The 23,514-nt window shown below is 43.3% G+C and overlaps 1 protein-coding gene across 8 annotated transcripts; it reads right to left on the bottom strand.

Moving 5' to 3' along the window:
• Positions 1-1,207: 1,207 nt before the first annotated feature.
• PRKAB2 (protein kinase AMP-activated non-catalytic subunit beta 2) lies at positions 1,208-20,801 on the bottom strand. 8 transcript variants are annotated; one of them, XR_009449892.1, is made up of 10 exons: positions 20,206-20,635; positions 14,925-15,091; positions 13,818-13,911; positions 13,458-13,578; positions 9,609-9,742; positions 8,786-8,854; positions 7,009-7,045; positions 5,904-5,947; positions 4,101-4,203; positions 1,208-1,392 (listed from the first exon to the last, which is right to left on the bottom strand). XR_009449892.1 is itself a non-coding variant. In XM_059674644.1 (10 exons), exons 2-10 carry the CDS (start codon positions 20,359-20,361, stop codon positions 1,227-1,229), a joined length of 1,047 nt encoding a protein of 348 aa, XP_059530627.1. In that variant the 5' UTR covers positions 20,362-20,386; positions 20,672-20,801; the 3' UTR covers positions 1,208-1,226. The 8 variants fall into 8 exon arrangements, 6 of the variants coding, with proteins under 6 accessions (XP_059530627.1, XP_059530630.1, XP_059530628.1 ...); XM_059674644.1 differs by lacking the exon at positions 5,904-5,947 and adding an exon at positions 20,672-20,801 and having other exon boundaries at positions 20,206-20,386; XR_009449891.1 differs by having other exon boundaries at positions 1,362-1,392; positions 4,101-5,947; positions 20,206-20,633.
• Between the last annotated feature and the right edge of the window lie 2,713 nt (positions 20,802-23,514).

Raw genomic sequence — 23,514 nt, 5'->3', positions numbered from 1 at the left:
GACTGAAGGGTCCTAGGTTCGATTCCGGTCAAGGGCATGTATCTGGGTTGCGGGCACATCCCCAGTAGGAGATGTGCAGGAGGCAGCTGATCGATGTTTCTCTCTCATTGATGTTTCTAACTCTCTATCTCTCTCCCTTCCTCTCTGTAAAAAATCAATAAAATATATTAAAAAAAAAAAAAAAAAGAAAAACAAAAATTACCCTGGTATAATTATGGCCCTGAACAAAGCCATCTGAGGAGTGATTTGCTGTCAGAATGAAGTATATAATCTGTTTTCAGGTATAATGAAGTATATGTCTGGCAGAGAAAGGACAGTGGTTCTTATCCCCAGATGTATATTAGAGTAATCTGGGGATTTTAAATATAGATGCCTGAACCCCATACCAGAGATTTTCATTTAATTGAGGTAAAGGTAGTAGACTGGGCATCAGTATTTTTATGGAATCTGCATAGTTTATATGCATGTGTACCAAGGGTGAAAAAATTAGTCTAGGACTTGAGCTAATCCACCCCAGGATGGCTAAGTGTACAGTTTACAGAAAGTGCTGAAAATTAAATCATAGGGTTTGCACTTCTCTAGCTAATGTCGGCATACCCCGGAACAAAAAGAAAAGTGGCAGATGTAAAGATGGCATCACTTGTGTTCTACCCTGTAAATTCTCTCATTTAAATGTGCCTGTGTGGCAATTTACATTCTTTAGGTCCTGAGACTCCCAAGGCAGATAGATCTCTTTTTTTAAATGTATTTTTAAAATACACTTTTTATTGATTTTAGAGAGGAAGGGAGATGGAGATAGGAACATCAATGATGAGAGAAAATCATTAATTGGCTGCCTCTTGTGCATCCACTACTGGGGATCGAGTCCAAAACCCCCAGCGTGTGCCCTGACCAGGCATCAAAACCTGACCTCCTAGTTCATGGGTCGACACTCAACTACTGAGCCACATGGGCCAGGCTTAAGATTTTTAAAAATTGAATTTTAGAGAGAGGGAGAGGGAGAAACACTGATATGAAAAACAGCAATCAACTATTTTCTGCACACCCCTATCAGGGATCGAGCCCACGACTCAGGCATGTGCCCTGACTGGGAATAGAACCAGCAATCTTTCAGTACTGGTTCGGGTGATGCCCAAGCAACTGAACCACATCGTCCAAGGCAGCAGACAGATCTTGATACTATAATCAGTAATCAATGAAGAATTCATTATTGCTGCATAATACTTTTATTCAACAGTTTTATGGAGAAAAACAATTTCTGTATGTGCAACATCACAACTTTCAGACACATCAGAGTTCAGTGACAAAAATCCATTTGGAGAAAAGTTTTCAAACCCATTCTTGTGTGTTACTCCTCTATGAAATATTGAAAAGCAGCTCTGCACCTCAACACTAAAGGTTACAAAAAGCACCATTTAAGGGACTCACATATTTAATTCTTTTCAAATTATAGTATTATTTCCCCTTTATGACAGAACTTCACTAATCCAAAATGCTTCAGTATAACAATAACCAACATCTTCCAATTTACCAATATTCAAACAGGTCTTACATAGGGGGCTCAGTGTGGAATTAGAATTAATAACATCCGTGAGCTTGGCTGTTCTAAACCTGAACCTGGTTAAGGTTAGTGCTCTGTAGATGAAAACAGAAAAGTAAGATGATCAATACATAATACTATGGTAGGTATCCCTTGACCCTTTAACCTGACTACAAAATCCAGTGTTTAGTATATTTCACACCAATCTTACTGCAAAAGTACTGTACTACACACAATCCATTTCCAATTAATGTTAAAACCAATAAAAATTTCAATTTTTAACAAAACTTACTCACTTCAAAGCTCAATTGAGAAAAGCAAATCAAGACAAAGCCCAAATATGAATCCTAGAGAGATTCCATTACTAAGAATTGGAGTTCATAAGTAGCAGATTTGATTTTTTTCTTTTCTTCTTTCTTTTTGCTTATAATTTAAATTTAAAAATAGATAAATTCTTTTACTCCAAAAGTTTGGGTTCATTGCAGAAATCACAGCCCTTCAAGCTCCAATTGAGAATGGCGCTTAAGAACAGACAAGTGCCTAGGTCCAGACTTTTAAAAGACAGACCTTAACCCCGTCCCCGCCCAGGTCCACCATCCCATTGGTAACTGGAATCAGCAGTCCCTGGTAGAAGACAGCAAGAACTTGGCTTTAAGGATGAGTCAGAATAATGTAGGAACAAACTGTATCTGCGAGTAAGCCCATGCCCCAAATCACTAGAACATGAGGGTTTAGAAACCTTTGAGAACAGAATGTATTTCAAACACACACAAACAGAGACTATTGCATATCATTTTTAGTTGAGGTCAAAATTTTAAAAGCCCTGTTTCCCCAGTTAAAAGCAGGAAATTCTACCATTAGTATGTCACCTTCATTTATAGCCCACATTAATATAAGCCCAGTCTGGAGGTAACACTTCTTTCAAAATTTAACTTCATTTTAGCAGCAAACATGGAGTACCAATACTTTTCAAAGTTTTTATCTCAGATTCAGTAGGTCATCAAGAGACTAGAAATAATTGGGAGGGGAGTAAGTAGGCCAGGGTTTATAGGATTCTCTCAGGAACTTCTCTTAGATTCTTCTTTTATAGGATTTCTTTACCATGTAAGCATTGTTTAAAAAAGCCAAACTATTAAGGCCAAGTGTGCCCTTCACGGGTGTTGCTGATAGTGGTTGAATCCCATTCAACTCTAAGCATGACTTGAACCTTCTCCATACCAGCAAGATGCCTAACATTTATTTTAGGTAATGTTTGACTTGAGACCCTGATAAAGTCTACCTGACAAATGAAGTTGCATCAGAATATAGAAAAAAGGATAGAGAACAGGAACAAGAGGTGAAGGAATGATGTTTTTTTTATAGTAAATTCTCTACAGTGAAATCCAAAGACACCAATATGTTGTGTCTGATTTAATTTTTTTAAAAAAGGATAGTTCTCAGTTATTCAAGTCTTTATCTTTCTAGTATTACTCCTCAACTCAGTCATTCTTTCCCCCCCATAATCCCAAAACCATGATGTAGTTCTTTAAGGATTAATCCTCCCGAGAGCTATTTCCTTATTCTTTTGACTCTTGTGAAACTGCTATAGTCCCTCCCCAAAGAGCTAAAAATATTTTTTCTTGCTTTTATTCATTTCTCAAATCTGCTAAACTCTATTCTGCAGAAAGTAAACTATTCCTTTAACCAATACAAAAGAATGAGTGGCTATACTTGGGGCTACCTTCCTCCCTCCCTATCTACCTTCTAAAACAGTTTCTTGGGGACAGAGCGTGACACGGCTTCTCAGGGCCACGGGACGTATTAGCCGTATAAAAAGGAACAATACTGAAGGAGCCATCATCCAGTTCCTCTCACCCACGCCTTCCATACCAGCTGTTAGGCGCCCCTGTCACATCTGGCGGAGAGATTACCTCAGGATTTGGGAAACTGACGCCCTCGGCATCTTTCCTGATTAGAAAGATGTGAAGGTCACCAGCACCAAAACCTACTGTCACTGAAGCCAGACCCAATTCATCAAAGCCTTTGGCCGGAAAGAAATTGAAGGGATCTCTTTTCCTGCCCCCTCGACTGACATACCTGTGTGGAACAAAAATCTTCATACATGAACGCATAGGCAATTACATTTCAATACTGTTGACCAGAAATATGAGTGCAACACAATCCTTTATTAACCACCAAGATTTTGAATCCCCCTAATTGGCCCACTTATTTAATGGGTATTAGATAAAAACAAAATTCTAGATTAACTGAAGATGACATAGATCCTAAGAGTTGGTTAAAATAGGATTTGGCCTGGATTTTTTTAAATGGCACACTATTCAAAAAGTGGTTGGGAGTATAAAAGTTCTCCACAAAAGCCTTTTGCTGCAGAAGGTGGCCTTAAGTGGCTAAAGCAGTATTTATTCTCAGCCATTAACCACCAAAGTACTTAGCAATTTGCATTCCCAGCAAAACACCACCACCAGACCCTACTGCCTCATAGGGGGATCTAAGAGGTCTACATACCCAAAGATAACTGCCTTCAGCTTTGTATGGGAAAGCAGGAGGTAACTAAACTGACCTGTGGATGCCCTCAGTGTGGCTGGGCTCATCTGAGCAGTCAAGGAGTCTCTCAAGCATCAAGTTTGGACTCCTTCGGTGTTGAATGTTTGACGTGCATTTACCTGTAATGGAAGAGCCACAGATACCTGGAAAATATGCTTTATCTTTGAACCCCAAGAATAGATTGAATGCTACTTTTCATTCCACAAATGGAAATCACTGACCCCACCTCATTATCAAATATGTTTTTTGAAAAGAGGCAGAACAAAATGATGGTTGAGAACACCAAGGGTGCTTTCTTGCTTTTTGGCCTAATAAATCTTAAGTTGAGGTTACCTTTTAGGTGCATCAAATGAGCCTGAATAAATCTGTATCTAGAGCAGTATTTAATGTAATGATGTGCACAGGGTTAGCTACATTACTTACTGTAAGATTAAGAACTAGAGTAGGGAAGAAAATCTTGGGAACCATTTATCAAGAATTTTATGAAGTCTCATAAGACCAATGAAAAGGCATTTTTAATTAAAGAAAAATGTAGGCACATAAAAATCTTTCAAGGAGGAAAGACATGAAAGTTTTCCCTGGCTCCCTCCCACCTTCAAGGTTGTCTGCTCGGAGAAAGAGAGCCTGGAGCAGGGCCAGGCCAGGTAGGAAAACCCATAGGGATGTGCCAATACGGCCCAAGCTGTGGCATCAAACTAAAACAAGAAAGTAGACCTTCTGCATTCCTGCCTTTATTTTTCTTGTTAATCCTCACCAAATGATATTTTTTTCCATTGATTTTTTATAGAGTGGAAGGGAAGGGGAGAGAAAAATCGATGTGAGAGAGACACATCGACGAGTTGCCTTCCACATGCACCTCAACCAGGGCCAGGGATTGAACGTGCAACCCAGGTATGTGCCCTTGACCGGAAATAAAACCCATGACCCTTCGTGAGAACACTGGCCAGGGCTTCCTGCCTTTCTTATAATGCTGAGCCATTTTCCTTAGTAGAAGTTAGAGCAAGTGATAACAAAGTGGCCTCGGCCTGTGCTGGGCTAAAAGGGACTTTCTGGCAGCCCTAGTCTCTGAGGAGGGTCAGATATCACACAGACTTTGAAAGGAGTCATTTATCCAGTGAGTTTTTGTGTTCGGGGAGGGTCATGTATAGGATCTGAAAGAGGTTATCAAAGCAAGAATGTAAAATGAGAGGAGAAACGGATTTTTGTGGGGCATCTGGTATTATATAAAAAAACCCAGAGTGTATCCACCAAACAAACCAACCAACTAGCAACTGTGTTGTGCCATAGACTCTGGGAATACAGAAAACCCATGCAAGAAAAGCTGCCCCTGAAAGGAGGCAGCTGTAAGTAGGGCCCGAGTAGGGCACAAGTCCATCCCTTGGAGAGCCAAGGTAGCAGTGATAGACTCTCCACCCATCAAGGATACTGAGTTTGCTCTTCATTTTAGTAAAAAAAAGCTTCCTATAATGAAGGCTCTTCCTGCAGCATCCCCAATCAGCTCTTGGTGCATCCCTAGAGGCAGAGAGAATACATCTAGCTAGGAGACGTCCACTAACCTTCCTCTCATATGTATACATATATGTATTTTTTTCTTAAAATGAACGCCATGAATTCATAAACCCCTCATCTTCAATCAAATGCAAAAGCAGAGCATCCTACTCAGAGGCTCTGAAACACACATATCAGCCTCAAAGCAAATCAGCCTTCCAGTCTCAGGTCAGACTAGTCTAGTCCAGAAAGGCAAGGAAACTGCTTCGGAAGCCTGGGAGGCCGAAAGGGATCCCTTCAGATGGGCTTGTACAGCAGAGTAGTGACATACTTCTTCTTGTAGCGATGGGTTGCACTGAGGACCATCACACTGTCCTGCAAGGAAAAGAAACATACGCAGCTATTTCATCGGTTCAAGTGGTGCACAGTTGCTCACTTTTAAGAGACATAGTTTGATATTATAAAAGGAGTTTGGTTTTAGAGTCAAATCAACTTAAATCTGATCCTGAATCCTACTGTTACTCTGTGACCTTGAATAATCTACTTCATGTCTGTAAGTCTTTTTTTCTCATCATTAAAAGGATAATACCTACCATTAAGGTGGCTCTGAGGTTTACATCAGAATATCTGGCATAGTACCTGACGCATAATAGGTGCTGGTGTTGAAGAAAGATTAGTCTCCTATTTCACTCCTTCCCCATTTTAAATTTGAATATTGGGTTTAAATCTAGCAAAGAAAAAAAGAAAGAAACACCCTGGCAATCCATTTATGGAAGGAATCTTAAATGCAATGAGAAGAAAGGGCAGTGATCTTTTTAGAAAACCATTTTCAAGCCCTGCAGCAGGTCTAATTTCCATTTAAAAAGTCTTCTTTGATCAAGAGGGGACTCAGGAATCCCCTTCTATCCTCGAATAAAGTAGACCCCAAAATCCTCCTAGGAAAGACACTCAATCCAATTGATTAATTCCAAACAGCCTAAACAATCTGGGTCAAGGCCAAGGTGAATCACCATACTCAAGACCAGTGTGAAAAGTAAAAGGTACAATTTCCCAGGCTGTGTACAAGAGAAGAGCACAGGCCTGTGGACATCCATTGATAGTTAAGGAGCAGTAACAGGAGGCAAAAGTTCAGTCAGATCACAAAGAACCCAAGCAGATCCAATTGAGAAACCAGTGCATCTTCCTATTTTCCCCTATACTGTTTGTCCACAATCAATGCTTCCCAGATTAACATTTTGTGACGAGAGAATGCTGATCCCAGCCTAAATATGACATAAGCAAGGCAGGTAAAAAGTTCAACTCCAAGAAGGGTTTGGTAGAAATGAGGGGCAGGTGAGAGAAAGACCTACTGGGAAAGACCTGGCACAGTAATATCTAGGAAAGAATATGGAATGAAGATAGGAGGACTGGACTTCAGTCCTTTCTCTGGTACTTACTGGCAATATGACCTTCTCTGAGCCTTAGTTTCTTTATCTATAAAACAGGGGTTAAAAATAATACTTACCACACAAGGTTATTATAAAAAATAAATTCTGTTATATTTTTAAAGTACCTGTTAGAGATTAGTCATCTGTTAAAGAAGCTGTATCAGTGATTTCCCTTATCTGATGCACATCTAAGAAATATAAGCAGCGTAAAAAGATGATTAAGGACCATCCTAGATGCACTTATTCAAAATCCCTGGGATGTAGCCTGGGAATCTGTATTTTTACAAACTCCCCAGGTGATGACCATCTAGTAACTGTAGAGCAAAACTTTATTCCAATAGCCAAACCACAAAGACCTGACTAGACTGAATGACTATCTCCAACCTAGACTCTAAAACAGCAGAGAAATTAAGAAGGACTGTAAGAATTGGAGGGGACATTGCAAATCTGGTCACATTTCTCCCAATATAGGAGATGCAACCACTTGGGTATCTATGAATGAGGCACCTGGAAGCAGCTGTGTCCACCTTTAAAAAGTGAGGGCTTTGATATCACATTTAGGCATTCTTTGAATTGAAGCTAAACTTGATTTTTGTGCAAGTGGAATTTTAGTGCTGTGTACTCAAACTTAAGTAGGTAATACAGTGGTTATAGCTACCCACAGGGTAAGCTAAGAACACATATGTCTGTATCTATGAGTTTCAGTTTTATATCCCATCTATATATAGATCTTTGCAAATGAATGTTTTCAAATTTTGCAGGTAGAGACTCAGAAGAAGGATTGCTGGGTCATATGGTAACTCTATTCTTAATTTTTTGAGGAGCCACCGTACTGTTGTCTATAGTGGCTGTACCAGTTTACATTCCCACCAGCAGTGAATGAGGGTTCCTTTTTTCCCCACAACCTCTCCAATATTTGTCTTGTTGATAATAGCCATTCTAACAGGTATGAGGTGGTATCTCATTGTAGTTTTGATTTGCATTTCCCTAATAGCTAGTGAAGTTGAACATCTTTTCATATATCTGTTGGCCATTTCAATGTTTCCTTTCAAGTGTCTGTCCAGGTCCTCTGCCCATTGTTAATTGGATTATTTGTTTGTTTGGTGTTGAGTTGCATGAGTTCTTTAAGTATTTTGGATATTAACCCCTTATTGGAGCTGTTGTTTGCAAAAATCATCTACTCCATTGATTGCCTTTTAGTTTTGGTGGTTTCTCTTGCTGTGCAGAGTTTTTTGAAACTAAGATTTAAAAAAAACACAAAAAAACAAAACACAAAAAACCCCACCCACTAGTTTTAAAAAGTTCTTTCTCTCTCTCTCTCTTTCCCAATTTTTTTTTGGGGGGGAGGCAACAAAAATTTTTGGTGGCCTAAAAAAATAAGTAAATAAGTTATTTCTTTATATGCCTGGCCAGCGTTGCTCAGTGGTTGAGTGTTGACCCTAGAACCAAGAGGTCACCCGTTCCATTCCTGATCAGGACACATGTCTGGGTTGCAGGCTCAATCCCCAGTATGGGGCATGCAGGAGGCAGCCAATGGATGATGTTTCTCTCTCACTGATATTTCTCTCTGTCCCTCTCCCTTCCTCTCTCTCTAAAAAATCAATAAAAACTTATTTTGGGGGGGGAAAAAATAAGTTTCTGATAATTTGACCGTTACTGCCAGCCTCAGCTTTAGTGAAGTAGCAGAGCAAGTAATCACTGGAAAACATATGTTACCCTTATGTGTGGGATATAAAAGTGAAACCCATCTTGGGGAGCTCTGTGAAGAGCCAGCCCCACCACTTACCTTTATGGACAACGCATAGAGATGGTTCAGCATAACATGATTTGGTTCAGGGAGCAAGGCTGGATCACACTAAGAGGAAAAAAAAATCACTGAGTGGGGTTAAATGCACAGTCTTCAGCCAGGCAGTTTATTCTTCCTCCAAGCCCTTTGGGATTGTTGAGAAACTCTAAACTAGTATATATGGTTCCTTTTACATACTGCATTCATCCTTGTATAATCAATAACACAGTCTCCTTACAGGAAATCAGGAAAATTCTGAGTCCAGGACAGAAACACTAAGCCTCAGCATCAATTCATCTTCCTTAATGGAGCTAAGACAAAAACGTTGCCCACAACACACATAGAAGATACAGGCTTAAGAGGCAACAGTAATCTTAATGGGAATCATGTGATTTGACTAGAGATGTAAATTATATGAAAACCACACACAAAAAAGACCACTTTACACTTCTTTTCTATATCCTCAAATGATAAATGTGCCCCAAACAAATGATATAAGTTCCCGAAACTGGTTCTAGTAATCCATAGCTCTGAATTCCTTGAAGCAGAAGACAACTATGAATTCTGATATCAGTACCTGGAAAAGTCACAACTCAGCCCTAGAAAAAAGAAACTAATGATATATGTATCTATATATGATATCTATATATAACTGTATGTATGATAACAATATGAAAAGATTAGATTTCTTCTTTTTTCCATATATGTGATGTTTTCTCTTCACACATCTTTGTAATAATCCCAACCTCTAGGATTAGTAAACTTTACCTCAAATGGTCCCAGTGACCTCAAGATGCCCCAGCAATACTCTCAGGATACTCACAGAAATATTAGTGTCCTTGTTAAGAATAACTTGGAGAAGGTGAGGAGGCAAGATGGGCGGGGATTTGAATCTCTCCTCAGATCGAAACACATACATTTCTTGACTATAAGGGCCTGGGGGTGAGCTGGAAAGGTCTGGAAGACATTTATCCAAATATAAGGGAAAGTTAAGAGAACTAGTAAAAATGCATGAAAAAAATATCATCATGGCATCTAATAATAAATACATAGAAGTCACGAATCATAAACTTGTGACATGTTGGGTCTACCACTGTAAGGCAGACAAGAAAAAGTCTGAGTTATCCTGAACATAAACTAGGAAGTTCCTCAACCTGGCAACATGATATGAAGGACACAGGAGGAGATGAGGGGGAAAAGAGGCAGGTTTTGGGAAGAAGTACTCCATTTATCAGTTTCCTCATTCATAAAATAAAAAGAATCTCTACCCTATTTCACAATGTTTTTAAAGGACTCAAATAAGAAAACAAATGTGACAATGCTTTGTAACTGTAAAACAGTATAAAAAGATTAGATTTCTTCTTTTTTTTTTCCACCCAAAAAACAGACAAGGTTATACACTCTAAGATTACTTATATTACCATGATTGCAACAATGAGGACAAAATTACTAATAATATAGTAGTCGTTAGGGAAATGCAAATAAAAACCACAATAAAATACCACTTAACACGCATTTAGATGACTATGATAAAAAAGACTGACAAGAACAATAATTGTTGGCAAGTATGTGGAGAAATTGGAACCTTTGTACTGTTCCCATTGCTGGAGGGTATGTAAAGTGCTGCAGCTGCTTTGAACAGTTTGGTAGTTTCTTCAAAGGTTAAACATGAAGTTACCATATGACCCAGAAATTATATTCCTGGGTATATATACCCAAGAGGAATGAAAACATATGTCTACACAAAAACTTGAACACAAATGTTCAAAACAGCATTATTTATAATGGACTAAAAGCAGTAACAAATCCAAATGTCCATCAGCTAATGAATGGATAAACAAAATAGTATATTCATACAGTAGAATTTTATTCGGCTATAAAAGGAATAAAATACTGATACATATTACAACATGGATGATCATATTAAGTGAAAGAAGCCAAACACAAATGACCACATACTGTATAATCCCATTTACATGAAATGTCTCAAACAGGCAAATCCACAGACACAAAGTGGATTTGTGGTTGCTAGGGACTGCTGATAGTTATGGGATTTCTTTCTGGGGTGATAAAATACTCTACAATTAGACAGTGGTGATGGTTACACAACTCTGTGAATATACAAAAATTACTGAATTGTACACTTTAAGGGTAAGTTTTATGAATGTGAAAAACAATGAATAATGGTCCTGGCCGGTTTGGCACAGTGGATAGAGCATCCGCCTAGGGACTGAAGGGTCCCAGGTGGATTTTGGCCAAGAGCGCATACTTCGGTTGTGGGCTTCGGTGCCGGTCGGGGTGTGTGTGGTAGGCAACCACTCAATGTGTCTCTCTCACATCAATGTTTCTCTCTCTGACTCTCCGTCTCCCTTCCACTCTCTCTAAAAATCAATGGAAAAATATTCCCGGGTGAGGATTAACAACAACAAAAAAAGTATAAACCAGAATAGAAGAAAATATATAAAAATAAAGAGAACTATAACTGTTTGCTTAACAAATTTTAATGTTTATAGTTTCTAGTGAAAAAATAACCAGTATAAGAACTCATATTTCAGTTGAATATATGAGAGGCAAAAGAGTAGCAATAATATTGTTATATTAAGAAACATCTTGCCGAAACCGGTTTGGCTCAGTGGATAGAGCGTCAGCCTGCGGACTGAAGGGTCCCGGGTTCCATTCCGGTCAGGGGCATGTACCTTGGTTGCAGGCACATCCCCAGTAGGGGGCGTGCAGGAGGCAGCTTATCGATGTTTCTCTCTCATCGATGTTTCTGGCTCTCTATCCCTCTCCCTTCCTCTCTGTAAAAAATCAATAAAATATATTAAAAAAAAAAAAAAGAAAAAAGAAACATCTTAATGCCCTAACCAGTTTGGCTCAGTGGATAGAGCGTCGGCCTGCGGACTGAAGGGTCCCAGGTTCGATTCCGGTCAAGGGCATGTACCTTGGTTGTGGGCACATCCCCAGTGAAGGGTGTGCAGGAGGCAGCTAATCGATGTTTCTCTCTCATCGATGTTTCTAACTCTCTATCCCTCTCCCTTCCTCTCTGTAAAAAAATCAAGAAAATATATTTTAAAAAAAGAAAGATCTTAAAACTATGTAGAACTTGAAATTTTTCAAAATACTATTATTTTGTCATGTGATCCACAAAACACCCCATAGAAGTACTTAGAAAGTTTTTATTTCCCTTTCATTCAAAATTTAAAAAAACAAACTGGTTAAGTGATTTGCCCAAAGGTACATACTTAGAAAGATGTTCACCGAGTGCAGATTCCTAATAAAATGTATTTTAAACTTTACCTCAGTGGATCAGGAAATTGGGTGAAAGAGGGAAGAAAGAAATATCAAAAGTATGCTAGTCCTCTCTCTATATAATTATGACTATATGTCTAGTATTTATTGGCTGCTTTGTCAGAATAATGAAATACAAAAATTTAGTTACAAGTGGTCTCATGATTTAATTCAGTATTTTTAAACCCTTTTTATTCACAGCCACACTTTGTGCCCTGAGATTCTAATATGCCCCATTTCAGGTACTGTGTCTCCTCAATTGAGAATCATTGAGAATCTAAGCCTCCAATTTTATTCATAAGGAACCGAGAAGCAAAAAGGTTGAAGGACTTGTCCAAGATGGCAAAGCTAGTCAGTAGCAGAGGCAGGCTTTGAGCCCACAGGGAGAAGTACGCTCACTGGAAACACAGGGCACACAGTTCTGTAGACAGCCATAGCCTTTATTGTAAAGTAACAAAATGGTAACTCTGAGTGTGGTTAGCAAATCACCCCTCTGGTGCTGCAGCAAATGCACATAGAGATGAGGGCCTTCCTTGGAAAAAATGATATTGGGAGAAACAAAAGGACACAGGCCTTTTACTCTTCCAAGGCATTAAAAAAATAAAAGAAAGAAAGAAAGAAAGAAACACTTACAAAACTTCAGTTAACATACACACACAAGAATTGTGGGGTTTTCTAACCCTTCTTTCCCCAAAGACTGCCATTCCTGTAGGGTCCTATAACACTGGAGGCAAACCAGACAACATCTAGCCCCGGGCAGTGGGGGAGGGTGATACCACCAAAGGTCAATGAAAAACTTGAAATATTGTTAGAAATAGATTTTTCAACTATAGGTCATAGCCCATTATTTGCCAAAAAGGAAAGGATAAAATAGAAAAATAAAGTGCATCATATGTAATAAAGGCAAACACTGTTCTGCAAGACTTGTGTTATACTAGTAGAGGTGTGTGTGTGTGTGTGTGTGTGTGTGTGTGTGTGTGTGTGTTGGGTTATAATGTAAATCCAAAGTTTTACTGCAGATCCTGATTAAAGTTTGAAATCAACTACTCTAAACGGAGATTTTTTTTTTAAATCTCAGAGCATGGGATCAAAATGCTTACAGAATTACACAGGGTGGGGCAAAAAGTAGGTTTACACTGTATAGAAAATAATAAAAATGATAAATAATAATACAAGCATAAACTCTGTGTTTCACATCCCCACAACTATAAACCTACCTTTGCCTCACCCTGTATATAATTTAGAAGATTCCTGAAGAGAAAATGAAAATAAAACACACAAATAAACGCAACAAAAAATTCTTTACAAAAAATAAAAACCACTCTTGGGAAGGAACATGCATTATAAGAAAAACATCAAGAAAGAACAAATACTACAAAATTACCTCGACAAGATGTCTCCGAGCTTTCCATTGAATCTAGTTTTAAAGCATCAAACACCTCAAAATCAGACTTTTTGACATGGATCAAATTGTTAATCGTGCCAAGCTGACTGGTAACCACAGGCTGAAACAGTGAATGGGAAAAATGTATGAGTCCCTGTTTCAAATCCATCTCTTCCATTCAGCTCTCCTCTTTTTTGAAAATGATCATACTCGCCACCTCCGTCTTTTATCAGGAGACAAATCCTCCAGTGCAGGAGAGCTGCTGCCCAGCAACCTGACAGCAGTGAAGTTGGACACCCAGGGGAATAACAGCTAGGAGGAGACTAAGTCAGTGCTCACCCTTGGAGGTCAAGGCCTTACCTCCGATGGATCATGAACCCACTGTCCATCCACAAAGAACTTGTACTGATGCTCTCCCTCAGGGAGGTCCAGGATGGCCACAAAGTCATTATGGCTACAGAAGAAAACAGAAAGTTAAGCAGGCCAAGTTCTTACCAGAAGACAGAAAGTAAAGGTAAAAACCATGAGGCCATCAAAATATCATAGCAATTACCCTCTACACTGCTAGGTGATTGTAGCCTCTGAGGTAATTTATAAACCCAGTTTCCTCTCCTATATCATGTTCAGCATGTATGTGCCAACCCCTCCCAATAACTTTAGTTCTTAACTAATGTCTGGAAAAGAATAATAAAAAAATGTTCATCTCCCCAAATGGTTCACCTTAGAACAAGTATTTTGCTTCAGCAGAACAGACCCCTCACCAGTGTACATAAGATAGCGGGTAGGTTCAGGATACGGAAGTGGCTCAAGGGACCCTTTCCATATTTTGGTGAGCATCTTCTGGAAAATTACGTACTGATAGGTAGGCCGTTCTGATAACCAGTTAAATAATTCATTATTGCCCTGGAGGCAACAAATAACGTTAGAACTTCACAGTGTGTTTCGTTTTAGTGCAGAAGTCAGAGCAACTAGACTCAGCTAGTTATAAAACACTTCCTACAGGCATAGAAAGGACTTGAATTAATACGGTCCTCAAGAATGTGCCCACAAAACGATAAATACCTCTGAGTAGTAAAACACCTCTGACTCACTATGAAATTAAAAAAGTCGCAGATAGCCGAAGCCGGTTTGGCTCAGTGGATAGAGCGTCGGCCTGCGGACTGAAGGGTCCCGGGTTCGATTCCGGTCAAGGGCATGTACCTGGGTTGCGGGCACATCCCCAGTGGGGGATGTGCAGGAGGCGGCTGATCGATGTTTCTCTCTCATCGATGTTTCTAACTCTCTGTCTCTCTCCCTTCCTCTCTGTAAAAAATCAATAAAATATATTAAAAAAAAAAAAAAAAAAAAAAGTCGCAGATATAGTCACTGGTCACAGAAAATGTTCAAGAGTCCCTGGCAGGTGGGGAGTAGTCCCGCCAGGTCTCTACTCCTGGACTCGGTAGACTCAATCAAGACCCTTGTCTTCACCTCTTAATCAGCGGAATCTTGGCGCTCCAATTGTTGAAGGACCCGGAGATGAAGACCTCCTTGCCTCCTTCAGACCAGCGGATAACAGTGGGCCGGGCCTGCTGGGTGGGCTTCACGGAGTCCTCCAGATCCTGCTGCCACGATACAAACTCTTTGTCCCCAGGGAGCTGTAAGAAGGATTAGGTCATCCCTAAATTGTGACCCGGGAATTCTTCAAAGGTCACACTCTCCTCCCTAGAGCAGAGAGCGGTGCTAGGTTTCTGCTAAGGATCAATCAATAAGCCCTGAAATGAGCAAGTTTGGTTTTGAACATACTATAGACCAGTGGTTGGCAAACTGCGGCTCGGCAAACCGCGGCTCGCGAACCACATGTGGCTCTTTGGCCCCTTGAGTGTGGCTCGTCCACAAAATACCACGTGTGGATGCGCAGGTACAGTGCGATTGAAACTTCGTGGCCCATGCGCAGAAGTAGGTATTTTGTGGAAGAGCCACACTCAAGGGGCCAAAGAGCCGCATGTGGCTCACGAGCCGCGGTTTGCCAAGCACCGCTATAGACTAATAACTCATCTAGGACCAATATGGTCAAATAAATGGCTTATGCTCAAGGGCTGCCCAAATCACATCCTAACTTCCAAGTCTGTTTCCTGTTACCACATTAACTCACAGGCAGGCAACTATGATATGCTTCTGAGTGCTTCTTAAGAGAAAAAATGTGAAAATGAAGTATCTATATATATAAAAGCCTAAGTGACCTAACGACTGGTCGACCGGTCGCTATGACGGCACTGACCACTAGGGGTCAGATGCTCAATGCAGGAGCTGCCCCGTGGTGGTCAGTGCACTCCCACAGCCAACCTCCCGTGGTCCTTCCCCTGGGCCGGCAGGCCTACCTCTCGAGGTCCCTCCCCCCGGCCAGCCACCCCGATAGCCGGCCAGGGCAAGAAACCCCACCCCTGCATGGATTCGTGCACTGGGCCTCTAGTCCCATATAATAAAAGCCTAATATGCAAATCGACCAAACAGCGGAACGACCAGAGGAATGACTGGTCGCTATGTCGTGCACTGACCACCAGGGACAGACACTCAATGCAGGAGCTGCCCCCAGCCCGCAGGCCCCAGGCAAGCCAAGGAGGGTGCCCGCGGGAGCCCCCTAATCACCACGCCTGTTTCCCCCTAGAGGGAGGTAACTGGTGGCAGGGGGCGTGGCCGGCGAGCGGGCGATACCAGTCTGGCCAAGGCAGGTGCCAGTGGGGGCCCCCCCAATCGCCCCACAGAGGGAGGCAACCAGTGGCAGTGGGGAGCGGGGCCAGCGAGTGGGCAGTGCCAGGCCAGCCAAGGCGAGTACCTGCGGGTCCCCCATCCCCAGTCACCCCACATATCGGCCCTGATCGCCGGCCAGGCCTAGGTACCCTACCTGTGCATGAATTTCGTGCACCAGGCCTCTAGTGGTTCTTTAAAAAATAATTACATTCACCATGTATTTTTCACGTGCAAGTATGAACAGCTCTCAATGATCAGTTGCAATGGAAGATAGAGATACTGAATTTCATAAATTCATAAACTCCATTTTAGCTAAGAGGTTACAAAGGGCATTAAAAACATAAAAACCAGATCATTTGTTTTCTTAAATTTTGAGAATTGGTTATGAACTCTGATTTACCCACCATACTAATTATTTCAGGAGTAGGAATGAAAATTCCGGAGCCTCAAGAAACATCAGGTCAAAAACACAGCTTCCTTCAACAAAAGCAGTTCCAGTATCAAATGAGGTCTGCAGGGTTCTGAAAAATATGGACTCCTGACTTAGTTTCTTTTTTTTTTTTTTAAATATATTTTTATTGATTTTTTACAGAGAGGAAGGGAGAGAGATAGAGAGTCAGAAACATCGATGAGAGAGAAACATCGACCAGCTGCCTCCTGCACACTTCCCACTGGGGATGTGCCCGCAACCAAGGTACATGCCCTTGACCAGAATCGAACCTGGGACCCTTCAGTCTGCAGGCCGATGCTCTATCCACTGAGCCAAGCCGGTCTTGGCGACTTAGTTTCTTTTCATTACCACGTTGGGAAATTTCCTGGGACTGAGAGACTGAAGAAAGAGGTTGACAGTGCCATCATTACATCAGAGTTTATTAAGGGAACTTCCATGAGGTTCATCTTGGGCTTCAGCAAGATAATGTGGATAAACTCCAAGCCCTGCAGCAGGCACTGAAGAAATATATAGGACAGAGCAAAATGGATAGGAGTACTGGGGCAGGAGCCGCCCTAGATAAGGGGAAATAGCCTTAGTGCCTGCCCAGGGCAGTGCAAGGGCTTGGTCTAGGAACCAGTACACCTGGGACTTATGGGAGGGGTCAATCAAACAATCTCTGAGGGGATTTACAGGAAGCAATCTCTGTTCTGGCGGGGATCTAGCTGGATGTAGGTAGAGGACATGTCTTAGAACAGTCTCCCCACACACCATCCTTTAGAAGGAGAGTTGGCAAACTATGGCCAGTAAGCCAGATGTTTTATAAATAAAGTTTTATTGGAAAATAGCACACTCATTCATTTACTTAGTATTCATGTACTTACTTAGTATCTCAGCTGTTTTCATGCTACAGTGGCAGAAATGGGTAGTTGTGAGAGCCTATATGGTTTGCAAAGTCTAAAATATTTACTACCTGGCTCTTTACAGAAAAAAGTTTGCTGAGCCCCACTTTACATAGGCTTAAATGACGTCGGTAAGTAGAGAAATAAGACTGTACAGTATCAAGTGAAAAGATTACCAAATAGCCTTGGCCAGGTGACTCGGTCGGTTGGGCACCATCCCCTGCACTGAAAGGCTGCCTGTTGGATTCCTGGTCAGGGCCCAGGTTGCAGGCTCCATCCCTAGTTGCGGGGTGTGCAGGAGGCAGCCAACCAATGTTTCTCTCTCACATTGGTGTTTCTCTGTCTCTCCCTCTCCCTTCCTTCCTTTCTCTTTAGAATCAATAAAACATATTTTAAAAGGAGATTATCAAATAAAGTAATGTTGTCTTTTTTTTTTTTAAAGGGCTAGCTTATTCATTTGGGCTTTATTTTCAAAATGGCTGCGGCAATCTATCTTCCACACTGCCTCTCGATCGTCCTCAAAACTGCACTGAGTCACCAGTAGCTGTATAATCTGAAGTAAACAGAGAAAGAGAAATGAAGGCACTTGCACATTATATAAATGGCTTAAGAGAAAACCTGGTCTCCATATTCTTAAAGCAATGCACTCTTGTCTGACAAGCTGCATTAGAATTACAAAATGTCTACGTATGTCTAAGAATAATTCTCAGATTCTGATTCAAATATAGGGCCTGGGAATCTCTTTTAAGTTTCCCATATAATAATGTTAAACAAAGAAAAAAAAAACAAACCCTCATTTTTAGAGATCTGTCCTAAAATAGATAAAATAACATATGACATGTCTGGAATTTGCTTCAAAATAATTGGTGGGGAGAGTGAATGGATATAGGTTATATAAATTCATTCATGATGTGATCATTGTTTAAACTGGGTGACAGGTATTTAGGAGTTCATTACATTGTTCTTCCTAAACTTCGAAACATGGAAAATATTTCAAATTTTCCATAAAGTGTTTAAACAAATATCAGCTGATTTTCATGTGCAAACAGAATTGAGAACTGGAGAAGGTTGGCATTCAAACCAATGTAGGCCCCACTGCCACTGTTTCTATCAGTTACTTTTATGATTTAGGATTTTCGATTTAGAATGTGAAAGCTACAAACTATTAATATGCCTAGCTTTGGAAGAAAGCCCTTCCATGTATGACATGACATTTCTGTGGTAGATATGAGTACAGCTGACTAGCAGAAAGACTGCTTACTCCAAGTTAAATTGTCAGCAAAGTCATCAGGGAAAGAGACAATTAGAATTACAGTATGAAATGTTCAAGTAAAACATTGAGGGAAGAAGACAGTAACTTGAGAACTATAAAATTTTAGATTTGGAAGAGATCTTAGGAATGACCTGAACCAATTTTCTTATTTCACAAATGGCAAGACTGAGGGAAGGGAAAGAATGATCTGAAATAGGCTCCATTTCAGATAGAGCCACCTGGCTTCAATCCAGGAACACCGATGACCACACTCACAGTTTGACAAAAACGCTATTCTTAATTCCTGAGTCATCAATGTAGGAAAATGGGAAAAATACAGGGAGGCAGATCACCTCGAGAAACCTGGAATGAGTAAATTCGGATGGCTGGATGGACAGCCCAAATGATGAGGAAGGAGTCCAGAAGTGGGAGAAGAAAGGAACAGAAAAGAAACCCCAAGAAATGGTCCCTTTAATCACCCTCAGTCCTCCTTTCTCTGATGACGTTCTCAGTTGGGATCCAAGAAAATAACCAAATTCTATGCGCCACCAACTAGGCAGATCATTCTCTATGACTTTGTTGGGGAAATAAGAAACATCAAACACACTCCAATCTCAATCCCTCCATTTTTTCTTAACTTCATCCCAGTTGGCCTTAATGCATTTAATGCTGACAGCTCTAAAAGTGATTAGAAGCATTTGGATGGTAATCATACTGCTGTCAGCTCCATCGGTCCTTGCTGTAGCGTGAACACAGGTTACTGCTTTCCTGAAAGACCTAGGAACGGAGAGCAAGTTCTCCGGAGCAGCTGTGGGTGGTCCTTTCCAGCCATGGTAGCATTATGAAGTACTGCTACGGGGAAACGGGGAAATCCTGGAATTATTTGCTCTGCCGCTTGAGGAGCAGCTGGGCAGGAGAGAAGCACAACCTCAGTCACTGCAGACGGCCAGAGTATGGGGCAGAAACCGAGTAGCGATGTCCCTGATGGAGCCCCACTGCCAGGAGAAAGTGCTCAAGTAAGCAGGCGGTTGCCACTCACCGCCAAGCCAAAGGGAAAAGGATCCGAAGTGCTGAGCTCCTGGAAGGGTAAACATGACATTCGTTTCCCCACCTCGGGGCAAATGTGAGACACTGGAGTTTTCCACCGGCGCTTACAACCTATATAATCATCAATACTTTGGAAGAGGACACCTTTCTGTTAGGAGAACCAAAGATAAGGGGGCGGGCGTCCTCCTCGTCATCCTAAAAAAGTGGCCAACAGATTGGCCGGAAAACGAGAAAATCTCACTTCTGTTTGGAGGCAGCACTGCAAGAGGAATCGCCATCCAACATCTCCACCCCCGGAAAATCCCCTGAATTCACAAACACCGTCACCTGGACCAGCGGCGCCCAGGCCGCTGCAGGATCGCCGCCCGCGGGGGGCGTGGGCTCGCTCACCTTGGCGTCGGGCAGGCTGAAGACGCTGGGGTCGTCGGTGCTGCCCACCATGATCTTGTGCTCCTTGCCCGGGCCCGGGCCGCCGGCGCCCTCCGCGCGCGCAGCCTTGGCGCCGTGGCGCTCCCCGGCCACCCGGTCGCTGGCGGTGTTGCCCATGGCTGCGGCTCGCGTCGGGGGCCACCTGTCGTGGGGAACAACCCGGGGCGGGGAACACCCCGGCGGCGCGTCAGGGGCACCTCCGGCCCCGCCCCTTCGCCCGGGGTTCCGGTTCAGGGAATCCCCGCCGCAGGGAAGCCGGCTCGGGGTCGCTTCCCTCCGGGGCCTCCGGGAACACCGTGCGCACCCGTCTCCACCCGCCTCGCTCCCTCGCTGCGCGCAGCCCAGGAATCCCGCTGTCGGGAACCCCCAGGCATCCCCGCGCTCACGCCCGCACCCCGATCCCCGCCCGCGATGCGCTCCCGCCTACCCGGCCGCCGGCGCGATGGGTGTTCCGAGGAAAAGGCCACCAATAAAGTTATTGAAATTGAAGCCGCGCCCGGGTAGCAATCCGGGATTCCTCCTAAAATGGCTACAGCCCGCCCCACCCGCGCGCGTTCCCTGCGGCCGCGCTGTGCCCGGGCCCGCCGGCCTCTCTAGCGCTGCCGCCTCGATGGTGGGCAGCCGCGCGCAGCCTCCGGCGCCGGGCGGGGCGCCCGTCCGCAGTCAACCAGGGGCCGCACCCGCGTCTCCGCGCGCGGGTTGCCCTGGGGAGCGGTTCGCTGAGCCCGGGCCTTGCGTGCGGAGGACGCGGTCCCCGAACGTCACTCGGGCTGCCAAGCAGTCTCCCGTGTTCAGTACCCGGAGGACCGGTGCTTTCTTCCCGGCCGCTCACCTGGCCTCAGTTTCGCCAAAACCGGTTTCTTGGTCGTAGGCGACCCGGAGAGGTGGGTTCCTAGAGGGAATAAGAACCCGGGCTTCCCACTGACGGCAGGATTGCTCGAGGTTAAAACTAAGGGCTGGCCCTGACCTGTTTAGCTCAGTGGATAGAGCGTCAGTGGACTGAAGGGTCCCAGGTTCGATTCCGGTCAAGGGCATGTACCTTGGTTGCGGGCACATCCCCAGTAGGGAGTGTGCAGGAGGCAGCTGATGGATGTTTCTCTCTCATGATGTTTCTAACTCTCTATCCCTCTCCCTTCCTCTCTGTAAAAAATAAACCCTATCTAATAAAACCGTAATATGCAAATCAACCGAGCAGCAGAATGATGGGTTGCTATGACTCCACTGACCACCAGGGGGCAGACGCTCAAAGCAGGAGCTGCCCCTTGGTGGTCAGTGTGCTCCCACAGGGAGAGTGCTGCTCAGCCAAAAGCTGGGCTCACCTGGAGAGTGCGACAGCGGTGGTGGGAGCCTCTCCCACCTCCACTGCAGGCGGGTGGTAAGGAGCAAGGGGTCCCCAACTGCAAGAGCCCTGGGCTGCAAGAGGGATGTCTGACTGCCAGCTTAAGCCAGACATCCCCCGAGGGGTTGAGGACTGCGAGAGGATTCAGGCCAGGCTGAGGGACCCACCCCTCCAGTGCATGAATTTTGTACATTGAGCCTCTAATAAGTAAAAAAACAAAAACAAAAACCTCTAAGTGCTGTAGGGAGCAGTCAGTTTGGGGGCCCAGGGAAGGGGTGATTAGGAAATAACCTTAAATTAGTAAAATGCCAGCCTAAAAAGAAGGGGAAAGCTATTCCAAGCTAAGAAACAGTATATGCAGTGAGCAACCCCAGAAGAAATGAAATTCAAGAAAGAGAGCAACAACAAAAACAACCGAGGAATAAATACTAGGCAGAAGAGGGCAAAGAGAGTCCTGGATTTGGGACAAATCCAGGCTTTTACTGATAATGAATGGTATTTAACAATTCTTACTTTGTGTTATTATTATACTAGAGGCCTGATGCACGTGCAAGGACCTTGGCCCCCGGGCCCGCCCCCCGCCCCCAGCCTACCGCTGCTGCTACAGTCCCACCTGCTGGAGCTTTGTGGGTAATTAGCATATTACGCTTTTATTATTATAGATGGATGTCTCATTCCGTACTACCAACCCTTGTCACTCACACATGTTACACAGACCACCTAAGAGATTGTTCCAAATGTCTTTTTCTGTCACAGGGCCAATTTGTGGGGCAACCAGTGGGGTGACTGGGCGTCCCCCGCTGGCACCCGCCTTGGCTGGCCTGGGGTCTGTGGGCTGGGGCAGCTTCTGCGTTGAACATCTGGTGGTCGGTGCGAGTCATAGCAACCGGTTGTTCCACCGGTTGTCCCGCCGTTTGCTCGATTTGCATATTAGGCTTTTATTATATAAGATTAAGGGGAATTAATACACCTTAGTGGACATAGCGGGTGAGCTCTAAAGCATTGCCACAGGCTCCTATTAATCCTCCATATATCTTCTAGGTTTAGGTAAAGAACAAAGAACCAAACTATCCAGCCCAAATTCCTAACTTTTCCCAGGCCTGGATTGGGCCCTCTTCCCAGTAAGTTTTATTGGGGTTTCATGTCCTCTATCCACTCTATCCAATCTGATCACCTTTTTGATTGTTCCCAGGCTAGCTTTTCGTATCCTGTTCCGAGGATTAAGTCTCCTGCTGAGCAGTGGGGGGAGTTTTGGGGGGGCGGATCTCTGGAGTGTGTGAATGAGTGTTTACCAGTAAACTAGATGGAATTCTGCTCTGTTACCTGCTTCTCCTTCCCAGTTTATTAAGATTTTTTTAGTTCCCCTTTGCATTTCTCCTTATATAAATAACTAGCTATTTCCTCATAGCAAGAACTAGCTACCTACACTGACAATACAAGCCAGAAACACAACCCAGTAGCCAGGAGCTCATCCAGGGAGGGAGGAATCTGGTTGTCACCGACGCACCATTCATATGGGAGGAGCAGAGACGACATGAACACTCCTGCAGGAATGAGCAGCAATCGCTGCAGCTGAGCACAGAGACCTGGGCAAAAACACAGCAAGGGAGAGCGGGCTGTTGGCAATTCAGACAGCGAAGCAAAGCTACAAAGCCTGGCCGCCTACCCTTAACCTCCCAGAGGTTGCCTCCCTTTGCCCTTGATGTCAGGTTGTAGACCACATTAACTGCGTGCCCAAGGGCACGCACCTAATACTGCAGAATCACATTTCTCCCTAAGCAAAGGGTATATTCTTTAACCAGAACACAGGGAGGACCCTGGCAGAGGACCGAGGTCTCCATTACTGAGTGTAAAACAACAACAACAACAAACGAGTATAAAACAACAAAGGAGTGTAGGGATCCCCAGCCCACCCCAAGGCATCCTGGCTA

Source organism: Myotis daubentonii, chromosome 18 (genome assembly GCF_963259705.1).
Source record: "Myotis daubentonii chromosome 18, mMyoDau2.1, whole genome shotgun sequence".
NCBI classification, from domain to species: domain Eukaryota; kingdom Metazoa; phylum Chordata; class Mammalia; order Chiroptera; family Vespertilionidae; genus Myotis; species Myotis daubentonii.
The sequence above is the reverse complement of the archived record's forward strand: the minus strand, read 5'-3'. Positions and strand labels throughout refer to the sequence as shown.

Bases quoted from the DNA above. Each gene is read 5' to 3' on its own strand.
- PRKAB2 (XM_059674644.1), bottom strand. From the start codon at position 20,361: ATGGGCAACACCGCCAGCGACCGGGTGGCCGGGGAGCGCCACGGCGCC. The intron at 7,046-8,785 runs GTAAGTGGTGGG...CCTGTTTTATAG, and splicing joins TCTATGCGTTGTCCATAAAG to ATAAAGAAACTAAGGCTCAG. The intron at 4,204-7,008 runs GTAAGTACCAGA...CTTCCATTACAG, and splicing joins CAGAGAAGGTCATATTGCCA to GTAAATGCACGTCAAACATT.